Source organism: Platalea leucorodia, assembly GCF_965183815.1.
Source record: "Platalea leucorodia genome assembly, chromosome: Z".
NCBI classification, from domain to species: Eukaryota; Metazoa; Chordata; class Aves; order Pelecaniformes; family Threskiornithidae; genus Platalea; species Platalea leucorodia.
The window spans coordinates 29,774,782-29,799,364 of record NC_138858.1 but is presented as its reverse complement, the minus strand read 5'-3'; the positions used below and the strand labels follow the sequence as shown (position 1 = coordinate 29,799,364).

Here is a 24,583-nt window from a genome sequence, read left to right as displayed (position 1 = left end):
TGCCCTCCTCTGGACACGCTCCAGCACCTCGATGTCCTTCTTGGAGTGAGGGGCCCAAAACTGAACAAAGTGTTGGAGGTGCAGCCTCACCAGCACCGAGTACAGGGGGACAATCACTTCCCTACTCCTGCTGGCCACGCTATTTCTGATACAAGCCGGGATGCTATTGGCCTTTTTGGCCACCTGGGCACACTGCTGGCTCGTGTTCAGTCGGCTGTTGACCAACACCCCCAAGTCCTTTTCTGCACAAATGAAGTGCACAAACTAGCATTTTGCTGATTCCTCTCCCTGTCCTTCAATTCCACCTAGACAGTGAAAGCTTTGCCTGAACCCCATTACAAAAGTTCACAAGGAAAAAGTAATTTCTTGGGGTGACACATAGAACATCATGTGTTTAAGGTTTCTCATACAGTAGGCTATGTCTCTGAGAAGGCAGTCTTCCTATCTCTCTTTTTTTTTTTGAAATACGTAATTCCCAGTTACAAATGAATTAATATCTTTGCTTGAATATTCTTTGCAGGAATCTCTCAAGAAAACAGGTCCTTTCTCAGCTGTGAAGAATCAGATTCTGGAAGGGGCAAGGAATCACTTGGAGGTGATGAAAACAAGTAAACCAGCAAATAAAACCTACAACTGCAGTTCATACATTCCTAGCTTATAGCAACAAAATGGTATATATTTCTAGATTATGCAAATCAAAAAGCAGTATCAATGAACCTGAGTACATATAAACAAGAAATTTTGAACTATAATTGTAGAAACTGACATTTTTTAGTAATGAATATGAATAAGGCTTTAAAATACAGCATACTTTGCTGTTTACTAGCTTCTGTACACAGACAGATCACTAAACTTAAAAAGCACCTTTAATTTCTGCAGGGAATTTGGCAGCATAGATGATCTTCCAAGTTCAAAATCCAACAATTCTGGTAGAAGAGTCAAAATGCTAACAGAAAGCTTTTTCTCCAGTGAAGTCTATGTTAAATCTGAGATTTCAGCTAGACCTGGATTACACATGTTCTGGCATCACGATTATGCCTATTTAATGTCTCATTTTCCCAGTCTGGTACAGGATTCTCACTGTTTGTCCTCTGAGTGTAAGGAATAAGACTAGTGTTGGTGGAAGCATGCTGGCTTCCAATGAGAAACAATGAGAACTACTCATGGGCTTTCATGCTTTCTTTTTGCCTGTGACAGTCAGAAGCTACCCACAAAATTGCCCTGTCCTTATCACAGATATCTTCTCAGCACCGTTGTCAGCTGAAAATGTTGTCATTAAGTCAGACAGCCCATCTTCCATTTGTTGTATCCCAAGACCTGGAAAACTGTGGTTGATTCTCCTTATTGCCATGTGCCACAATACGACAATACTCCTCAACAACACAGTCCAAGCCACTTTGCTAACCAACGTATGCTACGTGGGCCGTGGCATGCCCTGGCAAACAAACTAGCATGTAACTTGCCTTTCGCTTTGTTCAGAATAGTACTTCTGCCTGCCACACTAATGCACTTTCTTCCTTACCTTCTCAAATGCAATTTCTCCTCTGACAAATTCTCTCCAAGATGATATTAGGAAAAGCTAAGTGAAAGAGAGAAATATATTGGTAACCTCCACTGAATTATGCTTGGGGTAATGACATATTAAATGAAGGATATTATCAATATTACATCTGCCAGAGGTGAAGAAATACATGTAGAGGAGGCTGCATAATCCAGTCATTGCTTCATTAATCTGCAGCCCAGCAGAAGATGTCACAAATCCATATAATGTCCCTGAGCACTAGATTTTACATTTAGATGTGACTTGAGATGAAAGATATGTAAAATCACAGAGAGCTCTCTGCTGACTACACAACCAAGGAAGCATTATTCCAGCAAGTACTGTACCGAAGAGCTAAAGCTTGTGCCATTTATGCTCAAGCAGTTTTAGGGATCTTGCTTACATGTGTATTAAACCCATCAGTACCAAGGAAGAACAGAGGCAAATGCTGACTCTGGATATCCTGCAGAGATGAAAGTGATGGCTGATTTTTTAAAGTAGGAAGGTGGGAGATGATCAAAAGAGGTTCCTTCACACAGGCATGAATTGTACACCCATTGCTGACCGCTGTGTAAGTGCTACTGCCTGCCAGCTTCCTCACCCTCTGAAAGCCTGAGAGGAAGCAATGACAAGGCACATTTCCACATGGCAGTTAGCAGGGGTGTCAGGGCAGCACATACTGCTGTCTTTTAAATAATAGGACAGCTAGCAGGCCCATAAGGATGTTGTGAGCTCCAGGAGACATTGTGTCTCCCTTGAGGCTCTGCACTTAACAGAAATATTCGAACAGCATGCCACAGCAATTACTTTTGGTCAGTGTGATTAAACTTCTCCCCTCACTCCCCCTGCAGAAAGTGCAGGGCTCAACCTCCAGATATAGTCAGATGTGTTTACAAAAAGCAAAAGAGCTATTCAGGAGTCAGTATGGGTCTACAAAAGCCATGGCAGAGCACTCAACTTCACTGAGACCAGAGTCCCACAGGACAGCAGAGTCCTGGGTGAGGCACAGATCCAGACAGCTTCCCTGGGTCAGAGACTGACTCAGCAGAGGGACAGTAAGGGCTATTTCAGAATCGGTTACTTGCTGGGAATGCTAATGGTCCACCTAGCCTGACACGGGACACCATGCAGCAATTCTCATTCGAATTTGCTGACCTTCCTACACTTTCATGGGAATTAGCAGTGGTGATGTGATCACTTTCCATGGCCAAAGCAATGTAGACCTATCTTCTTCCAAAATAAAATGTATGCAGAATTTCAAGTCTGTGACCCTTCTCATTGAATATTCCCACTTGTAATTACGGGTTGTCCATATGTGTGACATAATAAAATCCTTCTTGCTAAATTACACAACGTACGAGGTGTCAACAAGTGCATCTCAAACTTCTAATGAATATGAGGCATGTTCACTGATGACTGCGACAAGAACGCCACACATAGCAAAAGCCAATATATGTGCAAATAGTCACTACTGATAAAAACCACAAATGTTCTATAGGTGAACAGTGATGGATGGGTTAACATTGCCATTTAATACTTATGGTACTGGAAACAAAAACTGACAGACCCATTAGTTATAATTTTCAATCTTTGTTGATTCCTCTACACTTTTGTTGCGGTGGGTGGGGAATCTTCGGAAAAAATGGTTGAAAATTACAATGCAAATCACAAACCCTTTACCAAATATGGAAACCTGTTCTATTCAGCCACTGACTAGAACAAATGGCACAATGACAGAACTTCAACATGTCATGTTCAAGAGGATGTATATGTGTCATATATTCTGTATCTTAGTACGGATAATTTGGATAATAGTTTGAAAGATTTTTCTCATGTTGCTAAAATTAGGAATCATCTAAAGAGTCAGTGGTCAGATCCTCATTAAATTTAGGCTTAGAGTGATTGTTACTTTATTCTGTCCATTAGCATTTGTGTGAAAACCTTAATAAATTTTCTAATAAAGTTTTAGTCAACACGAAAAAAATGTTGCTAGAAGAACTGAGTGGAAGGCTGACTCAAAACATCAGATTTCTGCAGATTCAAATCACAAAATTATGACAAGAAAATACATATTTTTCAATAAGAACAATGGCATAAAAGTCCGTCATCAGATTTGTTTGGAAGGCAAAACACAATATTTATCAGTATATGATGGATTTTAAATAGTATCAAAGTGCTCAGCAGAATGTGAAAGCAGATACTATACTAATGATTTTCATACAGAGAGCTAGCAGCGATTCAAGACACCAAACTGTCAAGATTTTTTTTAAATGCTGTTGTTGCATTTTGAATTATACTTGCTTAAAAGTCTGCTGAAAAGAGAGTTTTCAAGAATCTAATTTATGACATCAAATTACAATTAACCAAAATATTTTGAAGAACCCCAAGAAGCCCTCTAATTAAACCACTTGCATTTGATTATTTTTTTAAAGAATAATGACACATTTCTTTAAAGGCTTTGCTTTCATCTGGAAGTTTAGACAAACCTATATTTTATTCAGAGTCTCCACTCAGTGACTACACAGAGATCACCATGCCATGGTGGCATGTTTTTCTCTCTGCCTGTATTACATAATTAATGAAGTTTCTCATGAGGAGTCAGGTGTAATACCTCATCTGAAAACAGTGTGCCAAACAGGGTGCCTATGGGAGAGGGGCATGCACTCCCAGAATCCTGTGTGTGGAGTTTTTGTTTTTATTGTTTCTGCTTTGTTATGCAGTATTTGACAAAGCCATTTTTATCAGAGTGAAAAGCAAAGAAAAATTAGGAAAACGTCCAGGAAACCGCTTACTGTTGAGACAGTATAGTAGATGCCCAGGAGAGATTACAGAGCTTGGAAAAAAGCAGGCAGCTGTTTGCATTGGGATGAAATCATGTGTACTGAGGAGCAGAATATATCAGGACACACACATCTCTGTCTGAAAGTGTAGTAGCTAGCTTAAGCTGTTTCCTTCACCTGTGCACAGCAGTGCATTACTAATCTCCACTTTGTTTACTCTGAAAAAGAAGTTAGAAGTGCTAGCATCTCTGACTGGCACAAAACTAGAGCAATGGCCCTGTAGAAGACGCACAGGGCTACCAATGCTCTCTCCAGATCCCACGGGCAGAGAGGCAGAAAGGAGCAGATAATGCTGTGATGGCAGTTACAGGAATAACAGATCATTATACACCGATAGCCTTTCCTTGCTCAAAACTAGTCAAGGATGGGGTAGAATGATTACTACCAAAGCAGAAGGCCTCCAGCTCACACTGCAGACTAGAGCAAGTCTGAGCACAGTGCCAAGTGGTTTGCAATTAAATGAAACAAAACAGCAAAGGACAGGTCCTGCCTGCCCCCCGCCCCGAAAATCCTGTAAGCGTTATGCAGTTCCCCTATCAAAGCAGGACTTCCTGTGCCTGGTTAAGCTGAGTTACTGCTGCAGTGATGGGACAAATCCCTCCTCCTCAGCACCAACATTTCACAGTGGCAGTAAGCAGCATCTTTTCCATTTATATTTCATGAGAAAATAAAATGAAAAACAAACTTTACATTATATGATTTTTCCTATTAAGGATAGAAGAGTATTGAAAGAAATAAATCTTGGAATGTTTTGACATTTTCAGGGAACTATTTTTATTAAAGAAATGTAGGTACACAACTAAAAGAAGAGCTCAATTTCACAGTGCACAAAGAAACTGGGCTGGCTGATCTCTCTGGGATAAATCAGAAATAGCATCATTTAAAATAATGGCATTACACCAGTATAAAAACTAGCAAGAGCTATGTTCAAAGGCTATAACAGAAGACTCAGCTTCTCCTATCACAAAGGAAAAAGCTATTATTTAAAAAAAAGAGACTTTTTTCCTTTGAAATATCTTACATTGGCAAAAAAAAAAAAAAAAAAAAGGAAGTAAACAAAATCTTTGCATTTCTTTTAAACATTCAGGAGAAAAACTGAAGCTAGATGTTTCATTAGTATTTGTCTGGACATGTGCAGAGGTATTATTATGCCAGTAAGAGCTTACCAGAGTGTATTTGTATAAGTTTTCATTTATTTGTTATTCAAATACATTTCTATATGTAACCGTGTCCTACATTCATGGTAATGTTAATAGAAAACAGGTAATTATTTTATCCATTTTTCATTCTTTTAATACGTAAATCTATAGCACTGGTAAAAAAAAAAAATGGTTTGCAGACTTACAATCAAAAATTAGGAAACATTAAATCACCTGTAACACACTAGCAGGCCATGACACTCAGTTATGACTAAATGCTGGCACATTGCTTAATTAAGACAGGATGGTTCTACTTTTCAGATTAGCAGAAAGGGAATAAAATCACATGAAACACTTAATATCTGGCTCTATTCAAATTCAGAGTTACTTTGCATAGGTTAGTTTAATCTCAGGCTCAAACCAGTATTCACCACCCAGAGAACTAAGCAAGGAGAATTGCATGACAGTTAAAATAAGCAAATACATTGGCCTACATTCCCTAGCTACACTTTTGCTCACCGACCGGAGCACTGGCATGATTGTGTGGCAAAAGCATCTCAGATGTGGCTAGGTGATTCTGGCTTGTGGGAAAAGGAGGTGCTTTCAATGGCACTGTGCAAACACAAGTGTTATTCCCTGGATGGACCCCACCAGGTTCCAGACTCTGCTGTTTCATGTTTGCAAAGCTGCCTCGTCTGACTTTCTGGGGAGCTATTGGCGGAGTCCATTAACAGTTTCAGTTGGCAACTCCCCTTTGTCGCTCCAAATATGTTTGTTTTCACAAGGCAGCTGAAACACGACCTAGCACTTCTGCATTTATTTCACAATTTCCCCAGTGTATCTAACCGACTGTCTAGAGTTTAATTTGGGTATTAACTGATTGAGTTTCCAGTTTACAGTATAACACTACCTGTGGCATGTCAATTGTGTTATCACCATTGATTCACTAATTAATGTAAAGATTAATGAAGGCAAATATTCTTTAAAGATATTCTCTTCATTATTACAAGTTAGACTGGAGAGATGCTACTTTGTTTTGTTACCATGACTTTTACTTAGGGTGAAAATCAAAACAGAGCCCAAAAAGCCTGAAGAGATTAAGCATGCTGGGTGTGAACTCTTGCACAAAGAGCGTAACTGTTGAGCTACAGCAAGCGTTTCTTCTAATGTGGGTGTATGTATTCAACACAGACACCCTAGCAACTGAAGGATAGTGTGGAGACACCCAAACTTGCTTCAGGAGATGCACAAATTGATTTTCAGCATGGTGGCTTTGATATTCATCATGTCTGGCTGTAGAAGTCTACCGTGCTGAAAATTGAAGAGAGAATATTCTGTGCAGACTCAACTCTCTTTCTAGCTCAGCAACACAGCCATTGCTAATGCTTTTCATTTTCAAAAGCAGACCTTTAGAAACTACCAGGCTGCACACTGCAGTTGACACATGCTACTCCTTATAGGGGCCAGACAACGAATAGGAAAGTTAAAACTCTGTCTTATTTTTTTCATTAAAAAAAAAGGCGTCATTACGCAAGTTCATTTATATTTGCACTTTCAGTTGTATGAAAACTACTTCCCCTATAGAAATATCTGCATAAAACCCCCAAAAACTTGGGGGACTGCTGTGAAACACAGTACCATAACACTCTGCATTTTAGCATTCTGGTGCTGAGAGTGAAAAGAAACTGCCCTCAGGAGTCTGAATATCACAGATTCATGGCACAGCCCAGGAATAACTCCAAAACTTCTAACGAGGCTCTATCCAAACTGGCTTATTTACTGATTTCCCTGCTGACGCCACATTGCAAGTTGTTATTGTAAGATAAGATACCACTTCCTCTTTTTACTTTTCTTAAAAGCTGAGACCCAAACCTAGGCATCACCAACAGCCTCACTGGCTCTCCAGCTTCCTGTAAAGGCATGGAGCATCTCTCCAGGATAAATGAGTCTGCAGCCTTGCATTTCTCAGTTGCACTGAACCACAAGTCTTGCCCTTCCCTTCTCCCCTCCTGGGTGGGGTCAGGTAAACGGGTGAGAGAGCTTTACATTTACATAAAGCTTTACATTCCTTTATTTGCTTCTTCATTCTGTGATTCCTTACTGATAGTCACATCTTTGCCACCAAGTAATTCAGTACCTGCCTACTGTTTCAGGGATCAGAAAAGTGCCCTAGAATAGCGTCATCTAGTGTTGCAAGAAGCATTCTGCTTTACTTCCATGCCTCCACTGACACAACGGTCACATGAAAGCTAGTATTTCTGTTTCTATAATACTGCAATACACCCGTTTTTAATTATCGCTAGTTAGCTGTTACCAGTATCACTGCTCACTAGCACTACTATGCTGAACAAACATGTTGAAGCACATTCTTTTGATATTAATTTCTTCTTGGAGACTCAGATGTGCCAGACCACTAAGAAATTACGGGAATTGGTGAGTTGCATGCTACTGAACGCTGGGATCTCCTTGAAACAACCAGAATAGAGCAGATTCAAGAAAAGAAACGACATAGCCTAGAGTCCTTGTTCATGGTGAAAAAGTATGCAGAGCAACACACCACTTCCTCAGATGCTCAAATGACTCAAATTAACAGTAGACACCACCCAGCACATTTACCAAAACTGTTAAAAACAATAAGAAGATCTACTGGGAAAAAAACACGTAAGAGGAAAGATATATATATGCCAAGTCAATGAGAGTTGTTAGGGGTTTTTTGGGGGCATTTTAGAAAAATTTTCAAAGGACAACATAATTAGATTAGTCAATACACTATAGAACATCCTGCAGGTGTTTTATCTTGTAATGGCTAGCAAGATTAAATCATCAGCCTAACGCATTGTCGTTAACATTTTTAAAAAATAGTTCTGGTTTCTATTTCTGAAAAAAAATATATCTAAATTATAACTGTTTTTGAAAATGGATCTTAAGAATTTAAAAAATATGTGTTATTTCTTACCTATAAATCGTATGGGGAACATACACTTCTCTAATTGGGAATTCCAAAATCTCTTTGTGAGGACGATTACGGTTTTCTGGAAATGGCTTCACTGGTTGTAATTCTGGTGTCAGACAATAACCAAGGTTTTCTGGAGCTGGTGAAATCTCCAGTTTAAGTGTTCCTTTAAAAAAAAATCATGAAATCTCAGCAAAAATACAAAAAATAACCAATGTATAATAAAAAAAAATGAAAACAATATGTGAGGTTACATAGCAACAGTGCAGAAATACGAACTGGATCTTTGGCTTGAAGGCTGCATGAGAATGAAAGCACAGGGGTAGAAAGATACACAGGAAGTAACCTACACACATCCCTACACAACAGGGCAGTATATAGGTCTTTATGTCTACCCCATACAACTTCAAAGAAACAGGAAAGAAAGAAGGAATGCTATATACTGGGTTGATGTTCTAGTATCTTTCACACACAAATAATATAAAATTTGTCTGGGAGACAAATAAAGGATAAAAGGGCTACTGTCTAATACAGTTCTCTCTCACTCCCCCCACTCAGATTCTGCTCTGATTAATCATTGCCAAAGTAGACACCAGCCACCAGGAAAGCCAGGCTTGCTGTGGTGAGCAGCTACACAGTTAATACTGATAACATTTACCCCAGTATAACTACATTTTCAATTTAAACTCTCTATTGTGATAAGTGAGAACCGTTTGGGGAACTCAGACTTGTCATTTCTGGCAATCAGCTAAAAAGGCAAGACAGCTTTGTGCTCAGTTCATGTTTTTTAAGGTTCCTCTACAACCCAGAAGAGCTTAAGCTGTAATTTATGCAAAAAGAAAAAATAAACTGGTCAGGTTTTTGACAATAGCCAAACACTATCTCTGCTTCTCTAATTTGTTAGCTAACACTGACCCAAATACCCAAATAAGATGAAATGTGTACTACATTTTCATCTCCCTCTGTAAAATATGACCCATTTAAAAACATTGCAGGGAAATAGCAAGAATCTTAGAAATCTGCTTTAAAGCACTGTCTTCAAACAGTATGAATAATAACAAAATACATCCAGTAGATACACTGTGAATTAGGGAGGAAAGCAAATAATTTTAGAATATCAAGCTAAATATAAATCTCCATACTCATACAGAAAAAAACCTCAAAAACATCTGTGCTCAGGCAGACAGTGGGAACCCAGGAAGCTCCACAGTAGCACATACTATAGACTTAAAACCCAAGTTAATTATATTTTAGGGTTGGAATTTACAGAACAACTTAGGGGAGAAAAGTACATACATCCTTATCCAACCAAAATGAATTATGTACCTGGTAAAGTCTTAATTCTTCTCTGCAAGGAAGACGATCTTTTGAAATCAGCTAAAAATTTGAACAGATCTTCATCACTGAGCCTGTCTCCTTCCTACCAGGAGAAAGACAAAAATCAGTACCTTTATAACAATACTCCATAACACTCAGAAAAGCTTCTGAGTGAACCATGGCCTTGAGGCATGCAAAGCAAGTGGGTTACTGCCTACTTGACAGCAGTTATCCTCTGTCCCCACACAAACATCACTGGTAACTTTTCCCAACACAGTTCACATGACATAGATGAAAAATGTCTTAGGCAATCAGAAATAAAGAGTGTCCAGTACCTGTTTAAAGAAGGTGTTGAGGGTCAGAGAGATTGTTTTGAAGTTTGATACTGGATAGCTGTCCTCTGAGCTGAGACTTCTCTCAGAAAGTCTTCTTGCCTGTAGCAGTGTTGCCCTCTTGTCACTAATGAATCCTTTCCCTTCAAAGGGAAATGAAATGAAACATCAACTTGCTTTGTGTTGCTTCAGTACTAGGGCTATCAGAATACACTAGAAATCCACAACTTTCCAGCAACATCAGAGGATAGAGTACCTAAAATATTCCACCACTTCTATTTCAGGCTATGTGAAATAGTGGAATGCCAGGACACACCTAATGAAGTGACATTGCTTCTGCTGCAGAGCACAAGCTTATTCAAATTTTTAATTCATGGCTTATAAATCACATTGGTCAGTGTTGTTCACCAATGGTCCTGTATACTGTAGAAACTAAGATGATACGTATTTTGATTGCCCTGTATTGCAAACGAACTCCATATGGTAAAGGGAGTTTTACTTCTACAAAGACAGTGTTCAATGAAAACTGGGCCTAAAACATCGAACAATATTTAGCAGAGATGAAACAATAAGCATATTAAGTTTTAAGTGTTTGTAGCACTGAAAAAGAAGCCGGAGAAGATGTGACTTGGAATCTGTTGTTCACTCTTGATACCAGAGTGAATGACATTGTTTCCTGTGCACAGTCCTACTGAAGAGTCACTTTGCATTAGTTGGAAAAGTTAGACAGCTACCGTTTAAACCTTCGGCCTCAGGTATTTCTCGTTCAAGCGTTGAAAGGTTGAAGAAATTAGTTAGGCTTATGGGAATCCATGCGAATGGCATTCTGTATTTCCCCAACCGCTGACAAAAGGATTCAGCTTGGGCTTTCAGTTTTTCAATCTTTTCTTTTGTCTAAGACAAAGAAAATAATGACTGTTTAAAAAGCTATCAGTTATTTTAATGCTACTATAGATAAAAAATGGAAATTACATATTTACAGTTCAGTAAATAATTTACATTCTTGTCTCTCGTGTTTTCTTGCTACATCACTCTCAGGATCATAGCTGGTTTGATTTGTACATTTCTCATTTCTTTTCAATGAGTTAATTTTCATTATAGAAAAGAAGAATGCAGACCTATTTGTAGTGACCCTCAAGCCCAGCATAAACAATCACCATGAAATGTTAGCAGGTTCTACTTCCTTCATCAGATACAGAAACAATATTCTGCTGAAAGCAATATTTTAAAGGTGAGAGATGTGTGGAAGCCCAGCAAACATTGTCAGTCTGCTCCAGGGAGGTAAATGACCATGAGTTCCCTGAACAGAGCTCATCTTATATATGGATGACAGCACTGAACTGGTCATGTACATACTACAACTGGTTGATTGCCCATCCAAATCAATAACATGTCTCTGAGGTACAAATAATTCTGCTAACTCCACATTGCATTGTCATCTCCTTTGCTCAACCCTATCTGCTTTGTGACTCAAGACTTTGTCAGCATTGATTTCCAACGGGGTCAGTAATGAAAGTGCACCTTACTTTCTCATGACTTAGAATCACAGAATCATAGAATCATTAAGGTTGGAAAAGACCTTTAAGATCATCGAGTCCAACCGTTAACCTAGCACCGCCAAGTCCACCATTAAACCACGTCCTTAAGCACCATGTCTACCCATCTTTTAAATACCTCTAGAGATGGAGCCTCAACCACTTCCCTGGGCAGCCTGGTCCAGTGCCTGACTACCCTGTCAGTGAAGAAATTTTTCCTAATATCTAACCTAAACTTCCCTTGGCACAGCTTGAGGCCGTTTCCTCTCGTCCTATCGCTTGTTACTTGGGAAAAAGGACCAACCACCACCTCGCTACAACCTCCTTTCAGGTAGCTGTAGAGAGCAATAAGGTCTCCCCTCAGCCTCCTTTTCCCCAGGCTAAACAACCCCAACTCCCTCAGTCACTCCTCGTAAGACTTGTGCTCTAGACCCTTCACCAGCTTCATTGCCCTCCTCTGGACACGCTCCAGCACCTCGATGTCCTTCTTGGAGTGAGGGGCCCAAAACTGAACACAGTACTCGAGGTGCGGCCTCCCCAGTGCCCAGTACAGGGGCACTATCACCTCCCTGCTCCTGCTGGCCACACTATTCCTGATACAAGCTGGGATGCCATTGGCCTTCTTGGCCACCTGAGCACACTGCTGGCTCGTGTTCAGGCGGCTGTCAAGCAACACCCCCAGGTCCTTTTCTGTCACGGAGCTCTCGAGCCACTCCTCTCTACTTCTTCCTGTTGGTCACAGACACCAGATTGCTTGCACCATGGATGCACCAACTGGCTTCCTCCCCAGTGTTCTTGGGATTCTATTCCAAAGGGTCTGCTCTTTCTCTTTTTTTCCTTGTGCATGCATTTTTTAATCTAAACACTCTTTATAGTTATTTACTTACCTTGCCAGCCTCACTTTCTTTAAGAACCATGTAGGGTTCCGCACAGTCTCCAATTTCTCCTTGCTGAAGCACTTTTTCTATCTACAAAAAGCAGTAAAATAAGACAGTCGCAAAGAAAAAATATCACCCAAATAGTAACATGTTGCTTCTCTGGCAATATGAAAGAGTCTGCCTAAATGCACAATATCAAATTCTTAAAACTGTCTTTATGGAGTAACCGATACTAAACATTCTCCTAGTTTTCCATCTGGTTTGTTAGAAAGCAGAAAATACATATGTGACAACACTGTCAATCAGGTACTACTGCATTTTCACTGAAATCAGGAAAATTAACATATTTCAAATGAGTTCAGGCTAACTCAGTTTCAGAATTAAACAAACAAAATGATGCAAAGTGCACTAAACCAAAACCGAAAGACCTCCACAGACTGTAATTAAAATTTTAAAAAATGGCTTTCACTTTACTTTAAATTTCCCTTAGGCAGAGATAGGAAATTATAAATACTTAGTAGAACTAGAACACAGGGTATCAATGTAACTTCTTAGCTAGGGAGTGAGATATACCAGTGGACACCTGTGCATGTACTATTAAAAACTATCAGAATTCATCTCAGCTACAGGAAACTCATGTTTGTCAGCTCCAGGAACTCAGACAACAGGCACAGCTGGGAACAGGAAGAACGGTGTTGAAGTAGCACTGTAACATACCTTTATTACTAGGTATATATCCGATGAGGGATAAGTGACAGAAAATACTGCCGATCTTGCCTGAGTAGACAAGTCAACGGAGGGTGTATGAGAACGCAAGAATCCTCTTAATGAATCAGGGTTGAGGTCACAATGAAAATTTTCTGAGATCTTGAAAAGAAAAAGAATGAAAATGTATTGCAAAGCAAAAATGCATCAAATTTTATTTTAACATAAGTCAAAAGTAGTAACTAGAACTACAAAATAAACAATTGAAAGCATGTGACTTTCACTGAACAAAAAGAATCCTGGATCAGACTGCATATGCAAAAAAGTTGCATGTTTTTTGTAAGTTTTCCTGAATTATTACTGCAGAGATAAAAACCCAAGTCAACTGAACAAAACCACTGTATGCACACTTACCTTTTTTCTTTCTTTTATATCATAGAGAGCTATGCATGCAAACAAAGGTTCGATCTCTATATCAAACCTGTTAAGGAAAGACACACAGGACACTGATTAATACTGCACTCGTATGACTTTGTATAATAAAAAAATGAAAGAGCTGTATTTCGACTGGCACTTCCGTTAGAAAATAAGGAGAAATACTTAGTTCCAGACCTCAGCTCTCTCAAAGCCTGGAGGATTTTTTTATTAGTGCATTTTATTAGATGATTTCAAGAGGAAAAGAAAGGAAGTAAACTGCACGCAATGCATTTTCTAAATTTGTCAGAAAGGTGGTCTCAGATATCAGTTATCTGAGAAAACAATCATACCTTTCTTGAATTTTTTTTCTGTTTATCAAGTCCAGTAGCATGTATGGAGATCAACCTAATTTGTTGGAAATATATAATCTGGGGTCATTCCCAACTCCTTTTCACCCTGACAAGTTGAAGACTTCTGTAATGATGGATAGGAATAGTCCTGTGCTACACTAAGAAAGAACAAGCAAGCACGGAAACACTTGCTGAACAGGGCATCGGCAGCGGTTGGCAGCCGTATGCTGGTACGAACTGAGAAATGGTGAGTGAGGCTTGTGAAGGATACTTACTTCAGAGTCTGCAGCTTCACCAAAATCCTGTTGCCCAAATGTTCCTTTGGGCAATCTGGCACCGGCCGTATCTCCACTGCATCTTCCTATCATATTAAACAATTATCGTAGTCATACTCAATTAAAACAACTGTAGATTTACATACGTACATAACACCGTTATGTGATGTTAACCGGGCCAGTGCTACAGACTAGCACCTTCCCCAACTCAGCAGGCATTTCATCTCTTCAGAGATGAAAGTTGATATATATATTTCTGAATATTTACACTTTTGACCCCCATCTGGCATTTACACTAAATATTTACACTTCTGGCCCCCAACCAAGCGTTATGGCGAAGGGTGACACCCTGACACGACCAGCGTATCGCCAGCACAGGGCTTGGCCCGCACCCAGCGGGGTGCAACGAAGCCGCAGGCAACACCGCGAGTGCAAGTACAACCCCCCGAATGCACATTCAAGATAGCTGACAGGAGCCCACAGCGACGTGCTTTCAGCGTGGTATTATCCAAGGGAGACAGATATCCAGCCCACAAACCCTGTTTTTTGACCGTGGTGCAGCTTTAACCTTAAACATGCCGGGACAGCCAGCTCGGGAAGGCTTGTGGGCCAGTCAGCCTCCGAGCTCACCTCGTCCACGGCGGGGTAGAGGGCGAGGAGCTCGGCGTGCCTGTTGGTGCGCCGCGCCTCCTCGTTCTGCCTCTCGAACTCCTCGGCGCTGACGTGCCGCAGCAGGTTTTCCAGGCGGGGGTCCGGCTGCAGGCTGCGCAGGTCAAAGTCGGAGGAGGCGAGGGTCGTCCTCGAGGCCTCCTCAGGGAGCGCGTGGACGTGTCGGGGCCCCGCCTGTTGGAAAGCAACAAAATGGCGAGCTGCGGCTTGGACGCTGGGGTGTCATGGAACGTCTCGTGCGTGTCTGGCAGAGAGGGCCGCAACGCCACCTCTGCCAAGAAGCCTAATGGCAAGCACGGCCCTCCGCTTGATGCCATTACAGAGATCCTGGGATGCTTCCCTTGCGGAAAGCTGCTATATTTGATCGCTCTTCCCAAAGTGAAGAAAACGTACCTGGAAGTTTGCATCGCCAGAATCCAATGTTTCTGATTCAAATGTTTGTTTTTGAAGCGTCTTGTGAAAATCTTTTCGGGATCCCTTGTTTTTCAGGCTACAAGTATCTGAATTCCCTTGGTTCCTTTCACAGAGAAGCCCGAGCAAGTCGGGACAGCACAAGAAGGAGTTAAGGAAAAATAGAACAGAAAAGACAAATTTTAAAAAATATTAAGCAACTGGAAACATTATTGTGCAAAAGAGCAGCGTAGCACAGCTTTTATGCAAAAATGTGACAGTTCACAACATTTAATTGTTTTATCACACCACTGCAACTTTATCCTGTATATCAAGAACAGTTTTAAAAGGAAGAAAATTCGTTCAGATTGCTTTTGCATAGATTGTGAGCCTGAGACAGCAGCAAAACCTGACCTAGGTACAAATTCAGCTCTGAGCTGCTCATCAGACGCAGTGGTCATTTCAGCGACCTTCAGAACATGGATCAGGATCGCTTATCTCCTGGCCCGCTCTTTGCTCCTGCAATTATACATCAAGGAGCTGACTGCTCTTGTCCTGGACCTAGCTGGTATCCCAAGTTAATCACATACAACAATCTATACCTTTCAAACAGTGCTGGTTTTTGAACAGGGCTATTGCTATGGCACAACATAACCCTCTCTGCTGGCAACTTCCAAAAATTTTGCAGCGAGGTACTAATTTCAAGTTATATTTTTGTGGCAGATGGAAAAAAACAGCAGGTACCCTGAAAAAAGATACCAGACACATCCAGAGCTCTATTTCTTCCACTTTAGTATGCAATTTGTTAAATCCTTTTTGCAGTCAGCCTCGTTAGTTACAGTATTCTGCTTCATTCACTTTCCTTTCCGTAACACTCCCAAAGCAATGCCTAAACACCTGAGTACTTTCATAAAGATGCCATGATAAGCAATTATTGATCAGGGAGACACCTTTTTATTACATTTTGGGAGTAACTGAATTATATGCTCTGATGTGTTTTAGTTTTAATTGTTTGCATTTCAATCGTTTACCAGTTCACTGCAAATGAAAACTGAAGTCATAAAAGAGACAATCCCAGCTCTCCTTGGATATGACCTTGTTTTGGAACCACCTTAATCATCCAGAATGAAAGACAGAAATTCTGCACGAGTTTACTTTAAGACATTTCGGCATCCAGAAGAGGTTTTGTTGATTATTTTTTCACTACCTCTGGTGGCAAACAAATGATTAATGGAGAGATTTATGTACCTCAGATCACGCTTTCCCTGTGGTGTACAAGTTACACTAAAGATGTCTTTCCCCTAAAGTATTTCTGGAAAATGTATTTATATTGTTCATTTATATTGTTCATTTTGTTCATGGTAGCAATTAAAACTCAACAAGAGGCAAACCCCTGCTTTTAGCACACGTGTCAATTTAATGGCCACACACTGAATTAAGAAAACGGGTCAAGGAAAAGGAACAAAGGACAACTGAAAGGGGAAACTGACAGGCACAGGAACGAGCGCCTCATTCAGCCTCTGGCAAAAACACACGGACTCCTCAGCTGTGTCCAGCCCCTCTGTCACATACCCCTCCACCCTGGGATACAAGGACCACCTCTGCTCGTCCCACCCACTGAAGACTCTTCAATCTCCTGTTCTGAACCTTCATATCCATGAATGGATGAAAGTCACTTACACACTCCTCTCATCCATAGCTCACCAGACCATACGTTCAGCAACCTGTCCTATGAATCTTTGTCTCCTAAGCAGGCAACTACAGTTTTTCCAGCCTTTCTCAAAACAGTTGAAAGCTTTCTACAACTACTTTTTCTTACTTCTCTCTTGATGTCTTTTCTTCCTCTCATATGTGCTTTGAGAATAGTGTCAAAGCATAACATGAAACTCCCAATAACAATCTATCACTGGTTGATGTGATACTGCAGCATCTTTTACACTTTGTTCTTTGCAATTTTTTGCAAAAAATTTTTTGCTTGCTTTGTTAGCCACAGCCGTCAAAGACCAGGTCTCTGGCAGGGCCCTTCATCACGTTTACCGTGGACTCAACTGATCAATAAAGTTTTTGAATGCAAATTTGCCTTACCTGAATGAATGAAATAGTAAAACACACAACAAATGTTTTCACGCATGTGTATTTCTACAGCTCCATTCACATTTCTACAAGCACACGTAAGTGCAAAAATAACTATGTTCTGTTTTTCACCTCACCTGCTTTACTGCTTACTCCCTACTCGTGTGCACAGACAAAGCTGCAGGCTGGCTCTTTACAGCGCACTCAGAACAACGCTGCGCGAAAGAGCTAGCACCCGTGCTCTGAGCGGTGCAGGTGGAGAGCCTGCAAAACCCACTAGCTTATTTTTAATGACTCACTGTGGAACAGTTCTGAGAACTCAATCGATTTCATCAGCACCCCCGGAGGAAGTCTCTTAATAACCCTCGGCGGCTGCTCCGTCCCTGCACAAGCTGCACAATTAAAGAACGCAATTCCTTTACAATCACCAGGAGTCAAACCATTGTGCTGATGTACCTCAGGTCAGAAAAACAGAAAGCAGCAAGGGCAGGCAAAGGGGCACAACAAAATGGCAGCAAATGTGCTGGCACTCTACCATCAGCTGCTCCTACTGCTTCTCAAGAACAGGGCATGAGCGCGGGAGGGGATGAACAGGAAGCAGCACAGAAAAACAGAGCTCCAAAAACCTCTTTCTGAAGAACATGAGGGGTTGATGGGGAAGGAGGTGAGATCCACGGTCACAGCGTGTCCCTGAGGGTCTGGGGACAGACACCCCCCACACAGAAAGCACTGAGTGAGAGTTCTCTTCACATTTGATACACAAAGTGGAATGAAATGAAATGAAATTTAAAATAAAATAAAATAAAATAAAATAAAATTAAATAAAATAAAATAAACAAAACAAAACAAAACAAAACAAATTAAAGGAAATTAAGTCACTTATAATGACTACAGGTCCAATTCTGTGTGTTGAATTACACTGACCGCAAATGCAGAAATCACTTACTGATGTAAAATAGTAAAGCTGGATGTTACACTAATAATCCCATGAATACAATCAATAACTGCTGGGAGAGCCCATAATCCTCGTTTTTTTGCAACAAGCACTTCTTTTTGTTTTAAGACACCATTAGAAATCAGATCATGTTGAATTTTCAGGGCATGGCGGGGAAAATGAAGAGCATACAAATGTAATCTTTATCCCTGTTATCTTTCCTTACAGTGTGATCAAATAGTAGTAGTATTCCTGATTTAGATAAATTATCATTACAGACAGTTGATGTGAACTTCTTTCCAGTTAGTTCCCAGAGCACCTGATAACTAAGAAGCAGATGCAACAATATTTAGCTATAGCCCACCAGCTCAAACAAAACAATATGGTTATATATAGTACAGAAAAGTCAGTTCCTGTCTTCAGTCATTGATTTGAATCAGTATTCTTCAGGATTATTTATAACAGCATGCATCTCCTCTCTGACAAATAAGATGCAAGGTATTTTCTATTTTATTTACTTGTATGTAGCTTACTTTCGATTCACAATCAGCCACTCCCGGATATACGTCTGAACACAGTCTCTGACATGTAAGTCCAGTTCAACCCTGGGGAAAAAGCAACATATTGTAAATATTTTAGTACCTAGGTCATACCTTAAGAACAAAGAAATTTATCTAAACATGTTGTTCAGATAAAGGCCTCTCTGTTAGTCCTCTCTTGTATATTTATTTCACTGCTAAACTATTGTTCGAGGTTTAAAGAATTCTGTGTACTGCATGAATTCCCTGATGCAGGTTTTTGTTACTGTGTTTATAAATTAACAAACATACATTTAACAGAGGTAACCATTTGTGACACTATGCATTTCATTACTGTAAGACTGATGTTGCTGTAAAATACAGCAAAATAAAAGAAATTATACCAGGTAGCTATCTTTGTGATTTTCAAAACTTGATAACAAGTCTCAGCATACAGAGATATTTTTCCAGAGGCCTCAGGACCTGGACTCTTGCAAATACATAGTCTCTCGTATGTTTTCGGTGTAACTTTCTCTTTCTCATAGAAATGAAGAAAATTCTAGAAAGGGATCCTAAGCTTTTAATCAGATAGCATAATAAAATTTTAAGATCTAAGAATATGTTATAATTTAATTTTACGATTTTCAGATGAGTCTCATTTAATGTAGGGGATTGTCAGTGCTGCCTGATAGACTGGATACTGATTGGAACTGAAATATTTTAAGCCAAAGTTGATGTCCAAGAATTTGCTGTCATGATGTTGTAGCATAACTCCCCCATTCCTATTTTAAAAAATGTTAGTGACCCATGCCAAAATCACTTGTTAATGACCTCGGATTCAAGTGAGTAAAAGAGTAGCACACACATGCAATGCAGGAATGGGTGAAAGGTATGATAGTTTTTAGCACTTTCCACCCAGAACTCTTATCAGATTTCCAACCAATTGCCAAGACTGGGCAACAACTGATTTGGGTTCATGCGTGCACCGCAGAACAGAGCCTTGGCCGATACCGGACTGCTGCGTGGCCCTGCCACCAGCAGACTGACACGGCACAGGGTCCCCTCCTGCATCTGGTTCAGGTGGGACGTATGTTTGCAAGCAGGCAGCACGTTAACCCCGTTTGGTCGGTGGTGTCTGTTTCCTGCTCTCCATGCAGGAAGACACCACAGGCTGCATCGCCTGCAGGCGAATCTTTGGTGCGTGCCCCTCCTGTGCTCTCATCTTGCCTAACACACCCTGGCACCCTTGACCAGGATTTTCTGTGAAAGCACTAATATCGATAACAGTGGTGTGAATGGCTAAACGGGAAGCTGCTGTGTAAAAAAACCTGCTGGAAGCATATTTGTTGGTATCAACTATTTGAGCTTTTCCACAGACTCCTCACAAAACCCTTGATGTCACTGTGGTGCAAATTAGCCCTAAAACTTATTGTACTGTGTGAGTCTACACATTCTTCTACTGGAAAAACAAACAGATAACTGCTGTTTTAAACAGCAGGCGTGCTGAGAAGTAACCTTGGAAATAGGGGAGAAATGGTCATCTTATCTTTTAAATCTCATTTCAAAGTTGGATAATTTTTTACTATTTTTGTCCATCATTTAAATAAATGGGAACTTCAAGCACCAAAATATTCACTGTCTCCCACATGCATTCTCTCTCCCCCGTCCACAGGAAAACAAGAATTTGTGATAAAGATTGTAACATTTTCCACGAGTAACTTTGAGTGAAAATCACCTTTTGTGCAAATGTTACAAAATCCCCTAGGAGCTGTATGATTCAAAGAGTTCTCAGGTGACCTAGCATAGCACCTCGCCTCTACCCTCTGCTCCCCTGAACTTCCTGAGGGATGCATTGGACCAAGAAAGAACTTGCAGGCTGAGACTTTACTTAGGGAGAGGGGTCTTCAGCTAGTCCACAGCTGGCAAAAATCATATAAACTGTGGTTCCTGCTTAGCCTCTTTGCATTTGGTATGTTGGGCAGAAAACACTGAACAAACACCACAGTTGCATGGGGCTCTAGTTTATACAGCTGGCCGGTATAAATTAGAGGAGGCTGTAACAACTTTTGCAGGAACAGAGGGGGATGCAGGTCTACTCTGTGAGCCAGGACACCATAAGCTAAGCCTATTTGTGTTCAGGTTCAGTGTTCAGGTTCAGCACAGCAGAGAATATAGACTGTGCTGTTCATTTCCTGAATATACTGGAAGGAGCCAGCCCCCCATCCCAAACACGTTGCACAGTTAGCCATCTTTGCAGACATAGCAGCTTGGGGATAAGCCAGTGCTGGCTTCACGTTTATCCGGCTGTTATCACTTGCAAAACTCAATAGGACTTCATGGTTCTACTTGAAGGTACCATTTACAGCGACACAACCCTTTAAGAGTATTTTGTATAGAATGCATAGGACTCTCCTAAACCACATCAGAAAACTCTCCTATGCGTCCCCTTTTCTCATTCTGAAAAATTCTGTTGCCCATAGTTTGCCTGTTTATCAAACCAGCTTAAATATGTCCAGGATGGCCCAGCACCACTATCAACACATGCTGCCTATTTTAATTTAAAAGCTGTTGAAAATAGTGGAATTATTTCATTAATGTCAGCCTGAAACCAAAACTGACTCCTACACTAGAAACTAACACTTTTTTCCCCCCAAACCTTGTGAAGTATGAACTATTTCCCCCCATTTAAGCAAGAAAGCTACTGAGAAAGAGATGATTAGTGATCTGATCAATGCCATGTAACACGTAGCTGGCAAAAAAAAAAACAACAACAAAGGAAAAAAAGAAAAAACCCTTCAATCCTATGCTTACTACATGATCAGAATCGACTTCCACCTCTGGGATCACAGCTACAAAGCTATTTTTCATACCACTGTCCCGCCCTTCTTTACTCTTCTTCCTGGTCTATGCCTACCTCACTTCTGCCGCTACCAGCTAACTCAGGAAGTCGTGTAAGCGCTTGCATAATTTTAAGTGTGCAAACAGGCCTAACAGAATCAATGGCGAAATTGAAATGTTTAAAGTTCAGCCAGTGCATAATGGCTGGCTGGATGGCAGTGAGGTGTCTGGATCAACATCTTCAAAACTATTTTTAAACCTGCAGCATTTCAGAGAGAGAGCAAGTCTCCTTACCCGTCTTCTGGCATAGAGGGCTGCAAAGTCCGGCACTCTTTGGGTGTAAAGACAATGTCCAAGTCATCTTCAGGAAAGTCACCAAGTTCTTGTGCTAGTTCTGAGTCCAAGTTGTTCAGCCGCGTCATTACGAAGCCTTCAAAATCTACAGGGTCTACCACATCATAAAAGGAAGGCTAATGGAAGAAATAAAGAGGTCTTTATTTGAGCAACAAAAGGTTTTTCTTAATAGTGTAATTTAGGCTTATTTATTTAATTCCTGACATTGTCCCACTATTTATTAAGCATCAGAAAGACTTCTAACCTTATATAAAATGCCACTGCATTTAATGCAGGGAAGAGATGCTAATGAAACATTCAGCTGAAAAAAGAAAGGGAACAAAGAGAGAAAAGTTTTAAAACCCAAAGAAGAAACGGAAAATACTACACCTAAATCCAAATTTGCACCTATTTTCTCTGTTGAGCTTTCCTAGATGCTGATAGGAGGGTTGACTCACGTACAGCCTGGATGCTCTCAAATGTGTTCTGCTGGATTCCCATGAATTAATCAGAGTTATGAAAAAGGCAGCAGTGGGTAGAAACAAGAGAGGACAAGGGCAGGTGACCAAAATGATAGTGACAGGCAGTTCCAGCTGGCAGGGAGCTGCCAATGGACTCTACAGCACATGTGACGAAAGGCACGAGCAATTACAAGGCCAAGGCAGTAAGTCTCAGAAACTATACTGAGCCAACTATAAGCACCATGGCTGCCATCATGAAGATGCCACTCATTTGAAATGAGTGCCACTCAGTGCTGTGCCTGAAAGATACTATTAGAAATGCTGTCTGCTTTCAATTCCAAACAAAGTTGAGGGCAAGATATACCCTAAATCAGAATATATTATTATTTTCCATCTGTGAATGTTACTGGTTTGCATATTATTGGAGTTCTAATTTTATTGGATTTTTCAAGGGTTAGTACAGTAACTACACAAAAGATTACATGGAACTACTAAAGTTGTTATTGCAAACCTTAATTGCAAACCACCATTTCTACAGCACATGGCACTGCACCTTGATAGAGAACAGTTGTAGCTGATTTCATTTAATCAGCCATTCTTACACAGATTGTCTGATCAGAACAAAGTTAAACAAGTACAAGCTCTGCCACTCATACATGCTATGAAGCTGTCCGGCTCTTTTTATCTGCTTAGTCTCAAAAACAGAGGCAGAAAATCTTGTTTGGTATCGTACCTAGAAATGTTGCACATATACATAAATGCGACTTCATGAAAGTATATGCTATTCTATGTATATAGATAAAACTGAAAATTATTTTACTTGCTGTATAGCCAACAAAAATAGCCTGTATATGTTTAGAAAATAAAACATCTGTCCAGTAGAGTACAGAGACCAGCATCTCATATTATTAATTTTCTTGACAAGTAACAAACAGATCTAAAAGCTACAGCTTTAGAAAACCTATAGTTTATGTTCTGTGAGTTCCAGAAAGGCCAAGGACACCTCAGCGTAGTAAGAGCACAGGAAAATAGTTAGAGCATTAGAATAATAGCACTGGAATAACTTATTTACTAGGAGGAAGAATTCTAGAAAAAAAAAAGCTATCAAATCATCCTTGTCTGTAAAGGGATTGCATTGCACTGATTAGCCCAAATACCTTTCACAAGACTGCCTTCTGAAGCTGCCAGCAATAAGTAGTCTGAACATAGATCAGATAATCTTCCTCTATGGTGCTCTTGATGGGGTGTGGGGAAAATAAGGCACCCAATGTCCCTGACATCAACACTGCCTTTATATTCAATGTTACTGTGGCTACTGTCTCCTCCAACATGCGTTCTGGAGCTATCCTCCTTATACTCCAGTGTTCTCCACAAATAAAATCTGTGGGCCAAAATCATGAAGGCTTCACCCATTATTACTGAGTCCGACTCATGCAAGGCTCTCATGTAAGATGACAGAATTTTCGCCTGAGCATGAAGCGACCTCTGCACAGAACAATGTTACACCCACAACATCAGGAATTTTAGCTCAATAGGACAATGAGAAATTCCACAATTTATGAAATGTGCAAAGGTGCTCAACAGTGACAAAGCTCTGGGTAACTCTGAACTAAAATGGCTCATATATCATATGCCACATCAGTCACTGTAGATAGGAAAATGAGTTAAAGCTGATTAGTAGTAAATACGAGTTTTGAAGCCTTTTTATTGTCTGGAAATGTAAGTGAGGAAGTTACTCAGCTAATAAAAATCCATAAACATCTTGCAGAAAGTGAGGCATATTTAGAAGAAACGTGCTAAAAACATCTAGGAGAAGCAAAACAATTTAACCTTTTGAAAAAAAAAAATAGATGTGGTAAATACTCCTGCAAATGATGTAGTAGAGACCTTTGAACACAACCAACCACCACCCCCCATCCCAGGTTCCCCTTTTATAGGAAAACTGCATTGGTCTCTGCATAAATAAAGTCTCTGAGCTCACCCCTCTGCCTGTACATTTACGGGATCGACTGAATTCTCTGAAAACACCTTTGGGAAAATCTCTCTCTTTCTTTGCTCTTTTTATCCAAAGGGAAAACCTAAAACT

The 24,583-nt window shown here is 40.3% G+C and overlaps 1 protein-coding gene across 5 annotated transcripts in view; it reads right to left on the bottom strand.

Annotated features, from left to right (window-relative positions):
• Positions 1 to 24,583, bottom strand: part of DOCK8 (dedicator of cytokinesis 8) — a 102,313-nt gene that overhangs the window by 48,424 nt on the left and 29,306 nt on the right. For all 5 annotated transcript variants that reach the window (XM_082337052.1, XM_082337053.1, XM_082337051.1 and 2 more), the window contains 12 exons: positions 21,998 to 22,173; positions 18,881 to 18,952; positions 15,344 to 15,467; positions 14,912 to 15,124; positions 14,282 to 14,367; positions 13,654 to 13,720; positions 13,252 to 13,401; positions 12,544 to 12,624; positions 10,856 to 11,015; positions 10,125 to 10,264; positions 9,799 to 9,892; positions 8,476 to 8,638 (listed from right to left, as the gene is read on the bottom strand). In XM_082337052.1, the coding sequence (XP_082193178.1) occupies positions 8,476 to 8,638; positions 9,799 to 9,892; positions 10,125 to 10,264; positions 10,856 to 11,015; positions 12,544 to 12,624; positions 13,252 to 13,401; positions 13,654 to 13,720; positions 14,282 to 14,367; positions 14,912 to 15,124; positions 15,344 to 15,467; positions 18,881 to 18,952; positions 21,998 to 22,125 (1,478 nt within the window). In that variant the 5' untranslated portion in view covers positions 22,126 to 22,173. The remainder of the gene's footprint in view (positions 1 to 8,475; positions 8,639 to 9,798; positions 9,893 to 10,124; positions 10,265 to 10,855; positions 11,016 to 12,543; positions 12,625 to 13,251; positions 13,402 to 13,653; positions 13,721 to 14,281; positions 14,368 to 14,911; positions 15,125 to 15,343; positions 15,468 to 18,880; positions 18,953 to 21,997; positions 22,174 to 24,583) is intronic.